This window comes from Drosophila obscura, unplaced genomic scaffold, assembly GCF_018151105.1.
Source record: "Drosophila obscura isolate BZ-5 IFL unplaced genomic scaffold, ASM1815110v1 contig_150, whole genome shotgun sequence".
NCBI lineage: Eukaryota > Metazoa > Arthropoda > Insecta > Diptera > Drosophilidae > Drosophila > Drosophila obscura.
In genome coordinates this window covers 13,323,968-13,345,639 of record NW_024542736.1, presented here as the reverse complement: position 1 = coordinate 13,345,639, position 21,672 = coordinate 13,323,968, and the positions used below count along the sequence as shown (strand labels likewise).

At 41.0% G+C, this 21,672-nt stretch overlaps 2 protein-coding genes across 4 annotated transcripts; one reads left to right on the top strand and one right to left on the bottom strand.

Annotated features, from left to right (window-relative positions):
• Positions 1-14,869: 14,869 nt before the first annotated feature.
• LOC111066541 (ferritin subunit) lies at positions 14,870-17,023 on the bottom strand. The gene is made up of 4 exons (XM_022355250.2): positions 16,910-17,023; positions 16,558-16,658; positions 15,485-15,762; positions 14,870-15,417 (listed from the first exon to the last, which is right to left on the bottom strand). Exons 2-4 carry the CDS (start codon positions 16,625-16,627, stop codon positions 15,145-15,147), a joined length of 621 nt encoding a protein of 206 aa, XP_022210942.1. The 5' UTR covers positions 16,628-16,658; positions 16,910-17,023; the 3' UTR covers positions 14,870-15,144.
• A 793-nt stretch (positions 17,024-17,816) lies between these two features.
• LOC111066540 (ferritin heavy chain) lies at positions 17,817-19,298 on the top strand. 3 transcript variants are annotated; one of them, XM_022355248.2, is made up of 4 exons: positions 17,817-17,925; positions 18,230-18,357; positions 18,485-18,490; positions 18,593-19,298. In XM_022355248.2, the coding sequence occupies exons 2-4, from the start codon at positions 18,243-18,245 to the stop codon at positions 19,150-19,152; spliced, it is 681 nt and encodes a 226-aa protein (XP_022210940.1). In that variant the 5' UTR covers positions 17,817-17,925; positions 18,230-18,242; the 3' UTR covers positions 19,153-19,298. The 3 variants fall into 3 exon arrangements, with proteins under 3 accessions (XP_022210940.1, XP_022210938.1, XP_022210941.1); XM_022355246.2 differs by having other exon boundaries at positions 18,464-18,490; XM_022355249.2 differs by lacking the exon at positions 18,485-18,490 and having other exon boundaries at positions 17,818-17,925.
• Positions 19,299-21,672: the final 2,374 nt, after the last annotated feature.

Here is a 21,672-nt window from a genome sequence, read left to right as displayed (position 1 = left end):
AATCGAACCCCCAAGCCCATTCTCTTTATATTGTAAGTTATTCCTGACCCCACAAAAAAAAATCAGTAAAGGAAAACAAATTTCGGCGCAGCGTGATCATTTAATTATTTAAGTTTAAGCGTAGGATATTTTTTAAAATCTTCTTGTATGTATGTATATGATTAGGGTTTCTTCTCTTTGTCGTAACTAGCAGAGCAGCCGTATGTGATGGATCTCTAAAGGTAGGGTGACAACCTGTCCATGGGTGCCCCCACCCATGCAGGCACTCACCATCGATAGGTTTAGTAGGTTTAAGATGAATTTTTCTAAATTTTAAATGGTATGCAAACATCCAACAATTTATAGAGCGGTTCAATGTTTCCTGTTTTTTGTTTATTTCGGGCACGGAAAAGTCACCAATCTGTCTTCCCCAGACCCCGTCAACTCCCCAACACCTCTTAATTCTATATTCTTTTCCCTTCTCCCTTCTCGAGCCTGTGAAATTTTAATCGAATTGAAAGTAAAACTCCTTTTGATATAACCCCCAACTGTGAAGGCATGTTTAAGGAAACTTAAACGCTAATATTGTCCCTCCGCTAAATCTCGCTATAACCAGATTTATATCTTTCTATGCCCCTTTTCCATCCTGTGAAGTTTTAATCCAATTAAAAAAACACCCAATTTAATGCAAGACCTGTGAGATAATTTTTAGGCAATCTAAAAACTAAAAACAGATCAGCAGAAACTGTGTTAGATTATCCCCTAAGCCAAACAAAAAAACCAATTTCATTTTTATTCGTTCTCAATCCTGTGAAATTTTAATCGAATTGAAAGTAAATCCCCACATTGATATACCCCCTGTGAGAAAATGTTTAGGTAACCTAAACTTTAAAAAAGATCAGCAGAAACTGTGTTAAACTATCCCGCTGCCCCATCCCCCCATGTTCGATACGAACTCCTAACCATAAGGTTATTCTCTTAAGTTTCGTCAAATCATCTGTGAGAAGAGTGTCGGCCCCTCCCAAAGATGAATCCATTGGCGTGAACTCTGCTAAACATGGGAAGGCCCAAAACTCGACTGTGTTTGCCCACTTCACTGTGATTGGACTGTTCGACAGGAACGAAATTTTTATAAAAAATTCTAAAACCCCAAACCAAAAATGTGACTAGGCCAGGCTTAAACCCTTTCTTCAGCCCCTGTGAAACACCGTTGAGAACAAACATTTTGAGAAAATGTCTAAACCCCACCCCGAACCAAAAATGCCTTCACGAACACATCCAAACTGTGGATTCCCCACCACACTCCCCAACCTTTATTGTGAATATCTGTTCGAGAGGAACAAATTTTTGAGAAAAATTTAAAATCCAACCCACTACCATGGGTGTGATATTAATCGGATCTCGGTTAAAGATCAATCTGTCTGTGAGGCTTTGTGACGGAGACACTGTGAATGCCTCCCTCCCCTCCCACCTTATCTAACCCAATACACTATCCCACCACACTATCCCCTAATATATAATCCCTACCTATTGGTGACTTCTGGTGAGGGTTTGCTTGAAATACGATCCCACTTTTTGAGCCAGGGATGCGACAACCGGTCGCCTCCGTTTAGCAGTTGCATGTGCTGCCCCTTTCCAACTCTGAAATTCCTTTGGGCATTTAGCTTTGCCGCCATTTTACATACCAAATAATACAAGTTATATAATTTACCAGCAATTTTTCAGAACGCATGAAGAGACAACTGAGTGATAGTAAATTTTTGTTTATATAACCATAACTGGGACACCTTCGTTAGGCATACTTATATAGAATTACCGTTTAGTTGATAAGTACTCACCCTATACCTTATATACCCACACCTTATACCTAACACTTAATACCTACCTACAGCTCTAACTAAACCTAAATTGATAGAAATTAGCGACAAGCGAGACACTTTTTGGCATTTACTTGAGAGGGTTATATATACTATACGTCTGGCGCAGTTATATATATATATAATTTTCGTCTAACTCTAAGGTTTTAAATCTAACATATATTACATGGAGAAAGAAAGGAATAAGAGGGGAGGAAAGTGACGTTATTTATAGGCACAAAGACCCCACAAAACACACACAAACATGACACACAGTTACACAGAGAAACACCTTAACTTTTGCATAGTTATATCAATATTTAATTGGAGTAACCTTTAGCCCTACACTTCTAAATATTATTGGTAATAAGTTATACGCAACCCAAGGCCAGTCCGGCCTTGATCTGGTCAGGTTTGTTCAGGTCAGGTTAGGTCAGGTCAGGGCAGCAGCACCCCGCACCACCAACTACCACGTAAGTCAGCCCGTGCTTTAGTTTGATTCTATGTTTGTTTTAGTTAAATTTGCAAGAAGGAAAGCTCGCAGCAGTCGAGCCACAACAAAACTTATGCCCACCTCAGCCACCAGGATAAATGAGAAACAAAGAAAAAAAAAAAAAAAAATTAGAGAACGATCGAATTCGATTAAGATCCGATCCGATCCTCACTAAACAGAGTATGATAGTCAGACTTCCAAGGCACCTTGCTCTACCTAAAAGAAATAGCAGTAAATCATAACTAACTCTAGTAGCTCCTAAAGTAATCACAAAATAGTTGAAGAAGGCGGATAGGCAGGCAGACAGGCGGAGTAAATCTATAAAATGGTAAGAGAGAGCATAAAACACATTAAAATGTAATTTATATTACCTCGTTAGCAAAAATCAATAACAATTAACGAATAACAAGTATAAAATGTTTTCTAAATGCGTATAAAACAATTATAAAAGAACACAGGAAAAACAAAATATACACCTAAAGCAAATAATCAATTTTATAAACAATAAAAAGCAGTTTTTGTTTAGTTTTTAATTTGTACTGAACTCAAAACACCCACTCAAAACCATTTTCTTATGTTAAACCAATGGGATATTTGCGCGCTTTCCATAACAAGCCTTTGTTAATTGCATCTTTGATGATCTTCCTTATCCGATCGCAAAAAAATGTTTAAACTTTGACCGAAATTCTTAAAAACCAATTCTTGAAAGCTCCCTCAGAGCTCTCGCAGATCATCTGATGACGCAATGTACAAATTGGTAAAAGTTTAGGCACTTTCCACCGCAATCCAAGACAATAGCGAAGCAGCGCAGCAAATATTTCCACATACAACCCCATATCCTCAATGCAATCCCTTATCCCATCTCCTAGTGTACTCCCGGAACTCCCAAATTTATAGTTTGATATTTTAGCGTCCCACAAACGTAATTTTTTGTTGAATTAAATATACACCTAGCACACTTTTGTTTATGCATAATTCGTAATGTGTAATATATATATACTTTGTACCTTTTTATGTTATACACGATCCGAAGAAGGAATCCACCCTCGCCCAGTGTTGTATTCCCTATCCCATCCCGTTTTCTCCTCCTTACCTCCCACACATTTTGGCAATTCATCTCTTGAATGTCTACTTTTAATGTAATTTAGTTAAATATTTTAGTTGATTTTTATTATGATTATTCGAACTCCGTTCATTTCTATACGAATGGAAATCTAAATAAATTAAATTACATTTCAATAAAAATAACATAAAAACGTGAAAAATTACACTTCCTTCTGCTATTATTATTATTATTAATACAATTAATATTGAATTTTTGTTGAATTTAAAAATAATTAAATGAAATATTTGTAATAATTTACTTTCGTTTCTATTTGATTTGATTTTTGGTTCCAACTGCATTCATGATAAACATAAAAATATACTCGTATATGGATATAGCGAATGCTATCTTGCAGGAATACAGGAAGGAGAAATCGACTCAAGAACCTTTACCGAAATGTATTGCTTAGAATTGGGCAGGAAACCTTGATGAAATATCGTGAATTTGGTTCTCGATCCTATACGCCAGTTTTTCCCGATTGCGATTTAGTTTAGCAGCTACCTCAGTTAGTCACACAAACACCACATAACTTATATATTTAGTACGTTACATGTTTATGTACGACGTAGGAACATGTTAATCGCAGCTTAAACATATAGCTTAGAACCCGTTTACATTGCCCCAGTATGCAAAAGTTTTGTCCAATTCCCGCAGCCCCCAGTCCTGGATTTGCTCTCGTTTTCCATTGTTCTTAAGCAAACTTGCTTACTGAGTTACCTGTGCCCCTATTCCTAAATATAAACGCTATCCCCATCTAACCCCAATGCACTAAATCAATTTCTTAGTTGAATTTTGAGTTGAAAGCGCAGAAGAGGAAAGGTCAAATGTTGTAGTCGAATTTTTGTTCACGTTTGTTCTCGTTAAGTTGAAGATTTCATGCCAAAGTACAAAACCTTAAATCAATTCTTCGTAATTCCTAATTGTCGATGTCTTTGAGTTACCTGAGCATTGATCGTAAGAGACCCTACCCTACCCGAATCTACAATCCTATCCTTTTGTTTCCCCTGATTTAGTTTGCTTGAGGCTTTATTCCTTAATTGTATAAGATTAGTCTTAATCCTAATGGGCTGCACTTGTTTAGCGTTTAAGTCTTGTGTATATCCACTCCTTTGATAGCGAGTCAAGAAGAAACATATATGATCTTCAATCGAACCCAATTCATTTTAGTTTGGTACTTGCACTTCGTAGGCGCCACAGGTTTTGCTAGAAACGAATTTGGTTTACATTTTGAGCATATTATATTACATTGGTATTGTATTGGTATGTATTGATATTGTATTGGAATTATCCTTAGAGTATGTAGCATAAGCAGATAGCGAGCAGAACCGATATGGAACACGCAATAACCGCTGGTTAAGTGGACCAACAGTCGGTTGATCAGGCCATCATCGGAGCAAGGCTAAACCATGATACGAGTATCATATAATTAGCATAGGCTTCACGGCGGCAACGAACTGCGGAAGCAAACTGGAGTGTTGAGCAAGCAATACGAGCGAAGGCCCCACACAGGCATCCCCCAGCCGCGGAAGCCCGAACTCGCCCCATTACCCGATTTCCTCAGTCCCTTTCTAAAGAGTTATTTAATTTAGAAGTTAGAAAGATAGCTTAGGCTTATGGTAGCATTAGGCTACCCGTATACGTATATCTTATTTGAAGTGCACTCGTGCTTTCGAATTATGAATTGTCGAACAATCGTTGCCATTTATTTCGCTATAAGTCCCTAAGTCTACGAGTCAGTCTCAAGCCCAAGTCGTGTCTATGTGTTGTACTTAGGTTTTAGCAGTGCCCGTTCGTTTTAACCCTCGATGTTGTGTTTTGTTCTCTGTAGGATCATATATTACGTAGTTTGACATCTAGAATAGCGTAGTCTTAAGTTACATAACGATAGCGATAGGGATAACTGTAGGACTGATGGCCCACAAGACAGCTAAACTAACTGATCCTGTGCGTGTGTGTGTCGATAAAGAATTGTGATGTGCAAACCGAATCGAAATAGAGTATCCAGAGAAGTATTGCCAAAGACTGACTGACTGAAGTATAATCTCCATAACGTTTATAATGCCAACTGTCCTCCACTTGCGATAGAGAGCGAGAGTCAGTAGGTGTTGTGATCTGTAGTAGGAGTAAAAGTAAAAAAGAAGTAATAAGTACTATATAGAACATCCAAGCAATTCAGGTATTTGAACTAATCAAGAATTCAAGGACTTCCAGCAATAATAGAGACTAACTACGAAGCAACAAAAGCAAACAGAACTTTCTACCTCATTGTTGAAACGTTTGTAGCGGAGTGTGGCTCTTTAGCACCCGATAATACCTCAGATGCAAAGCCAAAAAAATAAATCGATAGGGAAAAAGATGGGAATGATAATATTGAAGAAGCAATAAGAGAAAAAGGAACTTTCAGTGTAAATTTGAATACGTATGTTAAATTATTATACAACATTCAATGGTCAATCCACTTCATGTCAAGTCATGTCATGTCATTTCATGTCACGTCAGTCATTAAACATCAGACACACCCAACTCACACACACACACACACTGCCACAGTCTCAGAACCCTAGCATACTTATCATCGCATTCCATACTAGACTTAAGTCACGCGTAAGAGAAAACACCAAGCATTGAAATAGATTCGAATCGAGTGAATCCATTCTCATAACTGCACTCATTTAGGCTAAGTGAAATCGATTCGAACCCTCTCTAAAGACAGCCACAAAAGTAGTTGATAAGAAGAATTGGCATTACACTTAGGTTGACATCAGAAAACAATCATTTTGCATAAGAAACAGATAAACACTTTAATTTGCGTTTTGGATCCAACTATCCACTTCATTTCCTTGAAAAGAGCTCCCCGATATGTGATATTTAATTGATAATTGCTAAAATTGAAATTGAATTTGAAATTGATGGAGAAGCAGAGCAAAGCACAGGAAGACTCGACATCTGTGAGCATTGAGAGAATTAAGAGATTATATATTGTACGTGTATTTTAGATTCGGATTTGGAACACCAACTGTGACAGCATGAGAAATGAATTTGAAATTAAAAGGATCTGAAATCAAAGAATGAAATTATATGTGGTATATTTTTGGCTTGAAATTTGTAAAATTTGCATAGGAATCGCATCGATCGACCGATCTATTTTGGATATTGTACTGCCGTAAGCTTAACCTAGGTTTAGTTCACACACACACACACACTGTAACTGAGTTTGCATCAAATCTGCTAAGAAACAATCATGCACTACAAAAACTCATAACTGTGACAAAATTTACACAATCCATCATTCGAGAAGAGAGAAGATTTCTTTAAGCTTAACCTTAACCCTTAACCCTAACTATGTTGCTCGCAGAGCAGATGAAAATTAAGAATCTGAATCAACTTTGTGGCTGCTTCGAGGTAAACCAAGTTAATCATTCGCTTGTTAGATCGCTTCGGGTCCCCTAAGGACCCCCCGGCATACACAGATAGATCTGTAAGTTCCAGGATAAGCACGCTTCCCAACAATCCCCCCTCTTCGACGTTCGTCAGGGGGGGTCATATGATATAGTCACTCTCTCTAACACACACACGAATACAAATTAATGGAATAATTACCTCAGATTAGAATTTTTCTAGTTTAATTCTTACAAATATACATATACTAAATGTTAAATGAAGAAAAAATCCCAAACTAACGAAAATATTAAAAAGATCATTTATACACTCCAAAAAAAAAAAGGAAAATACGGTGGCGAGTTATGAGAAATTTTAATAGTAAAATTCAAGAGCAATTTATTATACAAAATCAACAAATACCAAGTAATACCTACATAAATAAATAGGTACATACATACAGCAAAACGCATGCAATCTCAACTAAAACTAAAATTAAAATGAAAGCAAAGTCAAGCAGAGCAAACTTTTAACGTTTACCAACTAAAATAATATACGGTATCTGAGAATACAGTACTGCCCTTGAAAATATATACATATACACATATACCGACCAAGAAACGCTGCCAAAAATCAATGCTGCCACAACCACAAAACGCTACCAACTCTTAGAATCGATCCCAAGCTCAGATCCAAAAGCAGAAAGTTATGTACATATAGTATGTACTCACATACATATGTAGGGACTTTATATGGTATATTGTATATGTATACATATATTTATATCTTTTAAACGTATTATTGCATTATTACACACTACGAGTATCGTATATCGCGTATCGAATATCTATTATATATGGCATATATTGTATATGAAGTTTTCATTATACTATTTAATAATCTATTTGAGAAGCGTCGTCATTATTGAACCTTGTATGTTTCGTTATAAGTATTTCATGTACCCATACACACACTCACTCACACTTGCATTCACATACTCACGTTCATACTCACATCGACACACGTTTACAAAAACGAATCGTGTATTCCATGTCCTGTGGGGAGGACTTGAGGAATGGTTTTCGGGATCCAGAGGAGGATCCAGGGTATGATCACGCCTACTCACATAGAAGAATTTCTGCTGCTCAGGTAAAGGCGTGGATCCTGCCCTGTCCCTACCCGCGGATCCCCCACCCCATTTCTCAACCAGGACCACAGGCAGAATGCAGGCCACGGCACGGCCACAGGGTGTAGCGTGCCGTGGTTCATGTGTATAATTTTTCTTTTGTTTGATTAAACAAGCATTCTGTCTCTTCCTCATTCACTGCTCGGAAACGGAAGTCAGAAGACTAGAGAAAAATGAGGAGTAGAAGAGAAGAAAGTGCGGATAGCGGAAGCGAAAGGGCAGTCATAGTGGAATTTTGTTTAAGTTTTTGTTTCGTTTCTATTATTGAAAAGGAAATTTATGCAAATAATAAGATAATAATATTAAACAAAGTACACTCTACCTTATTTAGATGCAATGAAACTTTAATTCCTTGAATTAGTCAAATTTGATTTTGGACCTGAACAAAAACAAAATTCGAAATAAAACATTGTACACCTAACAAAACAAAACAAAACAAAACAAAACCATTACATATACATACATATAACGAAAAGTAACCCAAAAGGAGTAAAATACTTGCTAAATAGACAAATGTGAACTCCACAGAACGGTGCCTGGACATAACCCAAAAAGAGGACATACTTATATCCTACTTTCTGGCAGGCTCTGTCCTGTGCGGTACTCCTCCATTTTAGGTTTTTGCATTAAAAGTAATTACGAATATTTATGGTATTTCTTACTAAGCAAAAAAGTACATCCTTTAATTTCCTTGTTAAAACTAAAGAAAATATACAAAAGAGAAAGCGAAAGATGATGCGATAGAGAAAGCGATTGAGAGCGAAGATAAATTACAAAGCAACATTGAAAGATACAAAAACATGAACCTCAGCACTCCTGCATCCTACACTAATGTAACAAAGCAAGACAAAGACAAAGCGAAAGAGACGAAAAGAAATCCCTATGCAAACCCTAGCGAATCAAATGGCGAAGCAGAGAGAGCAAAAGAGATAGCAGCAGTAAGCGCCCCTCCCCCGTTTTCGAAAGTACAAATTGTTTTTATTGTGAGAGGATCTTTTAACGAAAAACGAAGCTGTTCGATCTATAGTTTTCACCCGACTTTGCTTCAGAAAAAAAATGCGCCCAAGACCAAAGTGAAATACATATGTACATATGTATGTATGCATATGAAATGACTGTTACTCAGAGGATAACCCTGTAAAAGTTTCGAATATCGAATATCGGTAAAAGTTACAATAACCCCCGCCATAGCGTCTCTCTAAGCTAAAACACACACACACATATTTTAACACTCATCATCCACACTCATCATTCATTCACACTAATCATTGGCATTGAATCATCACAAATTCTAAAAAAAAAAATTAAAAGCAAGAAAATACTATACTATACACAAATATACAAAAACAAAAAAACATACTTACATACATATATATCGTATCCCCTTAGCACTTAACACATTCATACATACTCGTAAATCATTCATGATAAGCGTATTTGTCTCTATTAAAAATAACACTAATAATAACACATACATATACAAATAATATATGGAATATGTAACATTTACTATGTACTACCTTACACTTCTAAATCAATATATGTACGAGAAAATATATATACATATACGAGTATATTTTGTATAAGCGGTCAAGCTGGATCGACCGAGCAGACTCTCGAAGAACACAAAGAATCTTTCAATAAAGTGCGACCATTGTCGCTTATAACCATCAAGGACCTAATCCGAACTACTTATAATGTGTTGTGGGATTTTGTGGGGTATTTTTGGTATTTTTAGAGAAAGGGGTGAATCCATCAGCTAAATGGATGCCATTCGATAAGTATAGCCTTGGGGGCTGAATCACTCGCTGCCAATTGGTTTGCCCCTCAGGGGATGGCATGGGATGAGTACGAGTTGATTTCCTTATCCGATAATCGCGTCTCAAGTCCAGCCAGAGCAGCCAGCTGCGTCCGTTCAATTAGCGTCTCTCAAGCAGCTCCCAAGCACCTGACTAGATTTCTAATTAACTTGTACCCCTCCTAGAAAGATTGGGTGTTGGAAACCACAGCTGTTCTCCACCACGGGCACAGCGAACAATATGGAAACCAATTTCCCAACAAAATTGCAATAGAAAGGACCAACGCAGCCACGGCGACTGCACAATGCACAAATTCAATTGCAACTAATGCACTTCATGCAAACTCCTCCTTGACACCCACCCATAGCCCCATCCTCTGGTCCCACTTGACTGCAGACGTGTCTGCGTGTGAAGTTTAAGCTGTTTGGCCGCAGGAGAGAAAGGCGGAAGGCGCCAAAGAAACAAGGATGTCAAAGATTGTGTGCCCAGCAAGTCAACGAGCGGAAATCAAACAAGAAGCGAGGATTGCTCGCTTCTTACCCGGGAGTCGAGAGAGATGAGCTCGTTCTAAATGGACGTCTCACGAAGAAAGAAAAACAACCCACGGACTATTTAACTGGGTCCTTACAGATTTTCCATCTAATTTTTTGAAAAGGCTGCCCTGTTTCGAGCTGCATGTCTGATCTGTTAATGTAGATATTCATTTGTATATATTCATACATATACTCTTAGTACTTACCACAATTCCCAACTGCCAAAAGAAGCCCTCGTGTCACGCTGCCAGCTGTGTGGCAGAGTGGGAGTCGAGTTCCACTTGCCTTTGCAGCTCTTGGCCGCAGCTGTGTCCTGGCTACGGCTCTAGCTTCAGCTCGGAACGTGGCTTGTCTGCAGTTGTCTGCGTGGCCGGCATAGCAAATATTTAACGCAAACAATGCGCTTAAATCAAAAGCAAGCCATGTCTGCGGCATAGCTGTGCGACAGGCAGACAGACAACACCCCATCCATGTGCCCCATCCATCAGAGGGGCAAAAATGAATTCTATTTAACCTGACACGTTGAGGATATACTTCCTCCTCATTGTCCTGCTCTCGATGCTGACACTGCTCTTTAGTTTTAATGCCCCTGTCCAGGCTGCAAAGGAGCATGCAAATCAGCTTTTTATTTGACTTGCCTGCCGACTGGCTTTTTACAGTGCGGGGCGTGATCCTAGACCTTAACCTGGAGCGGAACCTGAGCATCGCGCGGCTCCAATGCTGGGTCCCTAAGTTCGCCACGAAATGACCCTCTTGGGAAATTCATAGTTGATACTTGTGGCCATTGAACTGTACGAAAGGAGAGGGAAAGGAGGACGACCCGACAATAAACTCAACAGAGGAAAGCAAAAGTGCTGCCCCGGACAGGACAGGACTTTAGCCTTATCTTCGTCCCATGTACAGGCAAAGTTTGTGGCACAAACTTTTGCTGCTTTCTTGTGTCAATGAAAACGGTCACTTAAAAAATGTCACCCACCTCCCAAGCCCCCAGATAAAACATAAGAAAGACAAAGAACTGTATCGAAAGTAATATGTCTGAGTATGCATAATTAGAAAAGTTTGCTGCATGCCACATAAGTCATATTTGCGTGACCACTCGGACTTGATTCTACACCCGGGATTTATGGAAATACCAACGAATGGGGAGGCTGTTTAATCCCCTGCAAATTGACCAAGACAGCGTCGTTATCTTTATAAATCAAAGGGAATTACATTCACCCCCATCGTATATCCGTCCCCACATGTAAATGCCAAAGATTCTAGAAATTGTTGCAAACCCTTTCGGCAAACAGCTCAGGGCTCAAAGCATGTCTTTTCCCACACACGGTCATATTTTTAATGATTTATTTCTCATTTAAGCAAGATTTCGTACTTAAGATCCTCTACCTAATGGCCACCCCCGGCCAAAATGCGAGGTCAGTAGTCACCCCGTACTAGCCCGGAATTCCTCGAGGGGCCAAGGGTGTAGACATCTTCTGCGCATTGCCTCCCCCTCTCAGTGGTCCACTGGTAGTGTGCTAATATGCAAATCCAATTTATTGCACTACCCGCTCCAATTCTTGCCTTGCCCCAGCCACCGCCTCGATGTCCTGGCTGGGCGTGAGTTATACGAATCCTTTTTATCTCGACTGTCGCCTGGCGTGCGTCGACCACATAAATCTTGTATAAGTTTGCTCCTTGCTAGCCAGGGAACCAGGCAGGGCTCCAGGAAACCAGCCAAGGAGTCAATATGCTAAATCAGCAGAATCCCTGGCGCGCTTCTCCTCCTCTCCACGTGGCTTAACATGGACTTTTGTGGACTGGAGGACGGGCGGGGCTTGTTTGGACAGCTGCTAAGACATTTCAATAACGCTTTGAGCTGGAGCTGGGGTGGGGAGCCTGGAATTCCAGGGCGACAATACCAATCCCTAGTCCTTTTTTTTCCTGGTCGATGTTTGTTGAATTTTAATTATTAGCATGTTGCATCCTTACTTGGAAGACGACTTCATTGAGAGCGAGAGTGGAGAATAGCGAATGTGTCTGGCGAAAGATCGGAGCACTTACAATGGAATACAATACTTATTAAATTGTAAGGAGAAAAGGAAGGAGTAAACTATTCTTAGGAATATATCTCTTCAAGGATATTTCAACTTTCTTTTCATACAACAAAGGCGCTTAAACTAGAGTAGATAGATATCCTTATAAAAAAAAAACGATAAAAGGATTGGAAAGATTCCTTTAACTTATGCCCATAGAAATATTATGGAAAAAGATTGGTTTATAGAAAATTTGGCGATATTATACATACATACATATGTATGTACATATGTATGTATATGTATGTATGTACATATGTATATGTACAATGTATACATGTGCATTCGACTAAAAATTTAATTTGTTTCAGGAGAAAATTTTCTTAGTTCGATCGGGTGTACTTAATTCCTCTTGACTCTTTCGCGGCTCTCTCCTTGTCTTCCAACCGGTTCGCCAGGGTTAGCACGGAGCTACGCCTGTCATTCCTCAATGGTTGGCCATAGATTTATGGTGAGAACGGTAAACAGGAGACAGGAAAAAGCAGAGAAAGTGCAGAGCAGAGCGGTTGAGTGCGAGACAAAGGAACTCCCCGGACATAAATCATATCTCGCGACTACCACTTCAAGGCAGAACCGGTTCGGTGTCGTTCGCTGTGGTTCGGATTCGTAACACAGACAGACTTCAGACAGAGAATTGGGAAAGGGCATTCCGACTGCATTTTTTTTCCATTTTCCATTTCCATGCCACATCTCATGGCGATTGTCCTGGCGATGGCCTGTCGGCCGTTTCAAATTTGTCAACTAAGTAGCAGAGAACAAATGTCAGCGAGATAAGCGTGCAGGCATTTTTATCGGAATGATATTCTGATTCAGGATAAATCACTTGCACGTCTCTGACCGGAATATTTCAGAACAAAATTGGTTGATTCACCCTCCATCCTTATGCCTCATGAAAACATACGAAAAAATGCAATAAAAATCATCCGCCAGTCGGTCCAGAGCCATGTACAAAAGTTTTTTTTTGCGCTAGCCAAGATTGATAGTGACCCAGTGGTCACGGTCCATTTGTATTCCAGACAGAATCTTTCCTTACCCCCTCTTTCCGCAGTTCTGGCGAATCAAACGAATTGCGCCTAATATTTGCGCCGCTTATCAAAAAATTTGCGGCCCATTGTCGGATTGATGCAATTCTAAACCCGATTCGGGTCAGGACATCTGTTCAAATATTAGCTTATGAAATTGTTTAAAATGCGACCCAGCAAACCGTCCACTATGCTCACGCTCGCCTGCTAGTCATTCCGCCTCCAGGAATAGGACACACAGGGAACAACCATCATCACCGCCTTTTGACAGTTGCCACAATTTATCATAATTCAATGTATGCCATGTCCTGTCAATCAGAATCGACAGAATCGACAGCGATATCGAAAGGGTGAAGTCGAACACACATTAGCCCCGCTCGCAGCCCCTCGCCACAGGGCAGTGCTGGAGAGAAACAGGACTGGGGTGGACTGAGGCCAGAAACGACATTTTTACAAGTGACTTATGAATTATTCCTTGTACTTGTCCCTGTCCATCTCCATCTCTATCCCAGGCTACGTCTCGCTCGACTCACTTGGCTCTTTATGGTTAGCTTTTTGTGTTTTCAAATCAGATTAAGCCAGATGGGCTATGGGGATGGATAAGTACATGAAAGGGTCAATATTGGGCATGGGGAACGAAGACGTTTATCAAACGGAATATGCGATGCCAGCAGGCCATTAGACATTGTCCAGCCCCTGATGGACAGGCGGGACGTGATCCCAGACACGGCTCATCAAGTGCGGGGACACAAACGGGTTAATCGTCTAATATTTTCATAGAGAGCTTAATTTTTAGGAAGGACCTAGCTGGTGGAATTGTGTCCACAAGTATCTGTGGGTGATGCGATCTACTTTGCCAACTTTTTTAAAGAGTAATCTCTCGTTTTTAAATTATGAGCAAAATTAGTAAAAACCATGGAATTTCTTTTCAATACAGCTATGCAACTGTCAAAGACGGCTGGCTGATGCGAAAATTTCGTTTTCGATTCGAATGCTGATCCAAGCAAAGAATTTCCCTCGCCGATCTGGCCCACTTTGCCCAAGCTATGAAACTATTACGTTTGTTTTCTTGCTTTCTTCTTGCGTAAGGTCATGTCGACCATTAATTTATATCCCATGTAACGATAATTAAAAAGAAACTTCAAATTTTGTGTGTTTATTTATTTATAACTTGCTGGTCTAATTGACAGAAAAATATAGAGATATATATTTAATGTATCGTATGAGTTGTGCATGATGGCTTATATAAAATGATCCCTCCCTGCTCGTGTCACATATATCTAGGCGAAATCTCTGCGATTGCATAATGTCGAACTCCCAACAAGAGCTTTAGACCCTTCCCTGGATGCGATAGCGTAAATTACGACTCATAGAACCGATAATACTTTCCGCACTTGAATGAGATAGCTCGCGGAGCGGCATGATAAGAACAGAACTCGTAGATTTTTGCTGTGCCCCGTGAATCGGAGGCGAGCCAGAAGGAAACGGGTAATTTATTGGGAGAATTAAGTGCCAATCAAAGAGAATGAAAACTGAAGCTTTAATTTTTGATTTAATGGTGGACACTCGGGAAAGGGTTTCAGCTCGGGTGATAACGAAATAGATAACGGAACACTAGATGGAGTTGATTTTCTGGCTGATAAGTTTGAAGAGGGACTGGACACCTCCTCCATGGTGGCGGCGGTGTGGGTTATCCAGAACGGAAACGGTGAACCATTTTACAAGTTCTTATCGAAGAGGAACTCTCCGAGCTCGCCGTGGGTGGACATCATCTTCTTGAGGGTGGTCAACTTGCCGGCCAGCTCGCGCTGTCCGTGGAGCTGCTCCTCCAGGTACACGCCGGTGAGATAGTCTACCAAGTGGTAGTGGTTGTAAGGTTTGCCCTCGCAGGTCTGGATCAACTTGCGGATGGAGCGGGTGACCTTGGTCTCCAGCTCGAGGGCATCCTCAAGGGCGGCGGCACCATCCTTCCACTCCTGATTGGCCACGGTCTAGATAAGGAATGGGATACACAAGTTTCAGAACCATCCCTTAGATACCCCTTTATTTGATACTAACCGGTACGGTGATGAGGTTGCTGACGTTGTCGGTGAGCTGGCCACGCATGGACAGGTACTCAACCAGTTTGGAGCCATGCTCGCGCTCCTCCTTTGCGGCCTTGAAGAAGGCCTCAGCGAAGCCGGGGCGGTTGACGGTGTCGCGGGCGAAGTAGGCACCCATGGCCAGGTACTGGTAGGAGGCGTTGATCTCTTCCTGGATCTGGTGGCGCATGCCGTTGAGGCAGCCGTCCTTCAAGTCCATCCAGCCCTTGGGGATTTCGGGAACCTCCAGGGAGCCTGTCAAAAGAATAATTACATCAGGTATTGTCATCGGCTAACGTTTCTTATGCATAATTCACTGAAGACCTTTGCACTGGGCACTGCACTGATCGTTCTCAATTTGATCTTGACCTTGGTCATGAATTAGCTTTTGCTTCATTCCTTCGCTCTTTAGCTCTGTCACGACACTTTTGCTTTCTTTCTTGTTTAAAGCTGTGGGGAGGGGGGGGTAGTAGTGGTATTGCATAAACCTATATAGAACGTGTGCAAACTGCAGTTGTCTGGTCTCGCGCTCTCCGAGGCAATACCCTCTCTTTGGCGTTTCTACAGCTTGGTAACGTGCGCAACACTCGCCGCCATAGCAACGGCATTTGTTTTGGTGTGGAGCCGTGTGCAAAAGTATATCTCCCTCGCAAAGCTCTAAGCTGACGACAAGCGCCGTGTGCAAAATACAGCTGGGCTTGACCCGTTACTCGACGAAACGAAAGCGAAATTCGCGTAATATGGAAATTGATTTTAAAATAATGATGAAATCCATAAACTGGTTTCCATTTCTCCAAAAGGGGAATCGGAAGCATTTAACAGAATAAATTTTAATAACAAATGATAAACTTGTGAAATTTCTTGTTTTAATGGGCGCAAGAGTGAGCACAAAAATACAAAAGAGCGACTCTCTTAACGCGCATGCTCTCCCGCTCTTCGGTGACCTGACTCTCGCTCTCTTTGCGAGGCCTTTTGGTGTTATTGCGTCGAATTTTATTGTTTTTCCACCGTTTCCCTTTGCTTTTGTTTAAACAAACACAGAATACTCACATTTAAAGTCTCCGTACGCCTGTTGGGCCACCACGGCCAGCACCAGAAGGCTCGCAATTAATTTCACCATCTTTGTTCTTCGGTATTGGGTTCAGGAAAGTCTTAACACGAAATCACAGAACAAATTGTCACGTTGAGTAAACGTTGTATGTGGTAGATGCACGAGAATGAGAATGAAGCGTCTCGAAGAGGTTGCCAATGTTAAATAGGCGCACCCGTACTAGACTTTATCGAAATCTGAAACTGATTATTTGGGGTCCGGCTGCTGTCCGTCAAAGTGCCTTTACACACACTGGCATAGAAGGCGACGCCTGCTCGGTTTTCGACTAAATGGGGCTTTACTTTCCAGTACCTTCTTTTGACGTGACAGAGTAATCTGCTCGGCGACGATTTTGTTGCGGTAATATGCTTGCTTTGGTTATTCGGAACGTGAATGCTGAATGCGAACTGTGGCGTGCCTGTGGTGCACAAAACACTTTTAAGCGCTCCGGCCGACTCTCTTTCTCGTTCGCAGTGTGCGTGTGTATGTGTGTGAAAGAGTGTGCACCTTATCTATTCAACATGTCGTCGCTGCTTTTTTGCGGCCGCTGTTTGTAACACACTGATAATTGAATATTCTAGATAATACAAGTACTTAATTTAATACACACGTTCTCAATGCGCGAATTTCCTATCCAGACAAATGCAATATGGCCGCTCTTGACTCAGCGTCAGCTGTTCTTTGTTTTTGTTTTGGTTGTGTGCGAGAGAGTGCAGTGGAACACGTCATGGGTTGCCAGGCGCATGGATTTTCCGCATATCGACACTGACTGACAATTTAATTCTTGCGTCTTGTAGCGGGATCAATCAATACTCTCGATCCATATCAGCTATGGCAACGCGGCAACAAGTGTCAGCTGCCAATCTAAGCATTTGCCACAGATAATAATACACATTTGTGTTACATAAGTTCTTGGTTTCTTCGCATTACGTGGAGATCTTTCAGCTTTATTCGATCATTTGCTTAAAGATATACAAATCTGTCCCGAATCTATTCCACTAGAAACAACAAAGTTTGACAACCCTGACTATTGCTCCCGCTTGTGAGTCACATGTGAAAAACAACAGCAACAACAGCAGAGCGGCCATATTGACTGACATCGTGAAGAGAGGCGACTTGAACAACGGCGAGTGCAAAACAACAAATACCCATACAGACACTCACGCACACACACTGGCGCACGCTCTCTGCAGCAGTATCGACCGCATAGAAACGAGGCAAACGCGACGCTATAAACAGCAGTTCCCGTTTCGAGTTCCACCAAGCAGCACATAAAGAACCCACAAAGCAGCTGAAAATTGAATTTGAATTCATTGCGACAATCTAAAGTGAGTTTAGTCAATTAGTTTAGTTAGTGTGAGCTCCGAGGTTCTGTGGAGAGCCGCAACTTTAACTTGCTGTAAAATCCGAAATTCGAAGCGGAACAGTTATGGCTTGTGATAGTGTGGTGGTGGTTTCGTTGTAAAAGAGCGAGAGAGAGGTGCATGGAAAATTCAAGAAATTACGACGCAAAAACAGAATCTAGAGCGAACACACACAGTCGCCTGGGACTTTTGTATCCGATTTAGATTTGGAATCTGTTGTGATATTGTGAAACTAATCCCTAAAGCCCTATCAATTCTCTGCTTTTAGTAATTGAACAAATATGAAACTGCTCGTTGCATTCGCTTTGATTGCCAGCCTCGGCGCTCTGGCCCAGGCAGAGGAAGAGTATTGCCACAACAGCGTAGCTACCGCCTGCTCTTCGTCGACCTTCTCTGGTGAGTAACAAAAGAGCACGTGAAAGAGATAGTATACGTGAAGAGAACCTAACTTATGTGATTGTGTGTTGTTTCTCTTGCCTTTGAATTTATGCAAATAAACAAGCGCTCACGGGCTTTTTCACAGGCGAAAGTAAGCTTAACCTTACAACCCTCCCCCTAACCCTCCTGATACTTCCGAAATGCGGCAAATCCTAATTTAACTTTTTACTTCCATTCCCCTCTTCCGACGCAGCCAACTCCATTTGCAATGCCCGCTTCGCTGGCATCGAGCACATCGAGCCCGAGGTCCAGGCCTACATTAACTCCCAGTTGACCAAGTCCTACGAGTACCTGCTCCTGGCCACCCACTTCAACTCGTACCAGAAGAACCGGCCCGGCTTCCAGAAGCTCTACCAGGGACTCTCGGACCGTTCCTTCGACGACAGCATTGCTCTGATCAAGCAGATCACCAAGCGCGGCGGCATCGTGGACTTCAACACCCGCCACGAGTCGGCCGCCTCCGTCAGCACCCAGCGTCCCACACTGGAGGTCGACGAGCTGCACTCACTGGCCCTGGCCCTTGATAACGAGAAGCAGCTGGCCACGGGAGCCACCCACATCCACACCCGTGCCATCCATGCCACCGAGCGCGATCCCGAGATGGCCCACTACATGGAGGAGGAGTACCTGGGAAAGCAGGCAGAGTCCGTGCGCAAGCTCTCTGGCTACGCCAATGATCTCGCCAAGCTGATGAAGGTGCCGGACCCATCCCTGTCCGTCTATCTGTTCGACGAGTATCTGCAGAAGCAGTAAGAGGCGTTCCTGCTCCACACAATCTACACTCATCTTCCCTACTAAATTCTACACTGCGATGCCTTTCGATCACCTTCAAATTGATTTGTTTCCCCCGTTCTATCCACAATAAATCGCAGTGCACAGCAGCAGCAGAAACAACAGCATTATCAGAAGTACCCATTATAATTATTTACTCCGCCCTCGTCCAGGGCCCGCGGTTCGCCTTGGTTTTCCTCCATTCAAACTCACACCACGATTGTGATAATGTTATCATAAATATGTTAGCAAAGTTCGCCCAAATTTATCTTTAGCATATATATTACCGAGTGAACAAATATATAATACAAAATACAATATCAACTTGAAAAACAGATTATTCGGTCGCTAAGTCAGCATTGTGGATGCTGATAAAGTTGGCTCTGGTCTATTATGGGGCGGTCGGATCCTGGATCTCCGCTCTGACAACTGCCGCACTTGGGGATTTGTTTTCCTTCGAATGCTGATAGCAACACAGCTGGGGTTGTACTTTGGATACGTCTTTGTGTGTACCCCGAACAATGGAGGAACCACTGTGGTTTTTGTACTCATAAAGATCGGCGAACAATGCATTAAATAATTCAATGGATCATATAATTGATAAATACTATGCAAAGGGCAACGCTCAGTAGAAAATTTGATATATACACACACATGATGATAGATGGATAACAGTGAGCTACAGAAGAAGAATGAATGAACCGCATAAACCCTCTACAATAGTATTTTCATGAAGTACTTACACTAGTCAACACGATTTTTCCTCAAGGAACAAAACGAACTTTTTCTTAAAGATTTGGGGCTTAGAAATGGTTTGATGATATTTTTTTTTTTTTCTATGGCAGAACTTTTTTTTAAAGAATTTTTGAAGTCTGGTATTTTTTTTAAAAGATTTTCTCAGAGGAAGCGCTTGTTTTTTTCACATAACTCTAGTATCTTACGTCTAGTTGTAAAGAACTTTGCTATTTTGAAAAGGTAATTAAAACAGCTAGAAGTAAAGCCTAAGCACTTTGTAATTACAGCTTACCGTCTGGGAAATATAAGGCATTGAAATGCAAAAATGATGATTTTTGTGAGGTATTTTTTACGAAATTTTGACTTTAAAAACTCAGGAAAAGTCGAAAAAAAATTATATCATGTGTCCTCTATTTTTTTGTGTATAGGTGCGTTAATTTGGCGTCGTTTAAGGTATCGCTCATTAAAATCTATGGAGAGACTTTGGAGCTAAAATTCGTTAACCAAACCTAAAATATGGAAAAAATGAACAAAAAATACCTTTTCGAAGGTTGCGAGCTCAACTGCCAATTGGGAACAAAGTTTTTCCTGAGTTTTTAAAGTCAAAATTTCGTTAAAAATACCCCACAAAAATCATCATTTTTGCATTTCAATGCTTTATATTTCCCAGACGGTAAGCTGAAATCACAAAGTATTTGAGCTCAACTTTTAGCTGTTTTAATTACCTTTTCAAAATAGCAAAGTTCTGTACAACCAGACGTAAGATATTAAAGTTATGTGAAAAAAACTATCGCTACCTCTGAAAAAAGCTTAAAAAAAAAATACCAGACTTCAAAAATTCTTCAAAAAAAAAGTTCTGCCATAGAAAAAAAACCATAATTCTTTAAAAAATTTTAAAGCCCCATATCTATCAGAAAAAGTCGGTTTGGATCCTTGAGGAAAAAAAAAGTTCGGTTTTGTCGAGTAGTGTTATCAAAGAACTGTTATATTGACGGCTTTCCACAAAAGGTAAAACAACATATTGAGGATCTTGTATGATACATTTTATATTAGATCACTCCCCATGAAGTTCGAGTGTATGACAACTTTGATCGATAACAGAAAGGGGAAAATCATTTAGATAAGAAATTAATCTCTCGGAGAATCAAAGAAGCTTAAAGAAACTGACTATCTTATCAGTAACAGATAGGTTGGTGACGCGTTTCATTTGATTGTTTGCGGGATTCCACGTCATGTATTGAGAAGAACACCCTTTATTTCAGCTTATCATCGTTTGCTGCACACGGCTTGGCCAGCTCGGTTGCGGTCTAGTGCAGGGGCCGGACCGCCATATTGCCGGAGTGCTGACTCAGCCGGAGAGGGACCAGCTTCTGATGACGACTACGCAGATGATGATGTTGATGATATAGAGTCTCCAAGTTACGTAAGTCTGCTGTCAGAGTTCTCCAGGTTCGACGTGCCTGAATCTGCATCGCAATTTCCTTATCTCCTGACTCTGCAGCTGTGAAAATACTCGTACTTTCAGCAACATATGAACATATAGTATAGTCTGTACATATTGGAGCTCATTCCATTTGCCCGATGGAGTCGAGCCACGCATCAGAGCAATTTATCAATTAGCGACGCCCATTCAATGAGGACTCTGTCTGCCATATCACATCTCGATATGGTCCACTAGCACGTGAAATGAACGTCAATTTGCCAATTTAATGCCGTCCGTTCCCGCAATAACTACTGGAGGTGGTGGGCCGAGGTCAGGAGGTATCA

Excerpts from the sequence above, each read along its gene's own strand:
- LOC111066541 (XM_022355250.2), bottom strand. The coding sequence starts at position 16,627 with ATGGTGAAATTAATTGCGAGCCTTCTGGTGCTGGCCGTGGTGGCCCAA. Across the intron at positions 15,763-16,557 it reads GGCGTACGGAGACTTTAAAT|GCTCCCTGGAGGTTCCCGAA; the intron begins GTGAGTATTCTG and ends TTCTTTTGACAG. Across the intron at positions 15,418-15,484 it reads GCAACCTCATCACCGTACCG|ACCGTGGCCAATCAGGAGTG; the intron begins GTTAGTATCAAA and ends TTCCTTATCTAG.
- LOC111066540 (XM_022355246.2), top strand. The coding sequence starts at position 18,243 with ATGAAACTGCTCGTTGCATTCGCTTTGATTGCCAGCCTCGGCGCTCTG. Across the intron at positions 18,358-18,463 it reads CTCTTCGTCGACCTTCTCTG|CGCTCACGGGCTTTTTCACA; the intron begins GTGAGTAACAAA and ends CAAATAAACAAG. Across the intron at positions 18,491-18,592 it reads GGGCTTTTTCACAGGCGAAA|CCAACTCCATTTGCAATGCC; the intron begins GTAAGCTTAACC and ends CTTCCGACGCAG.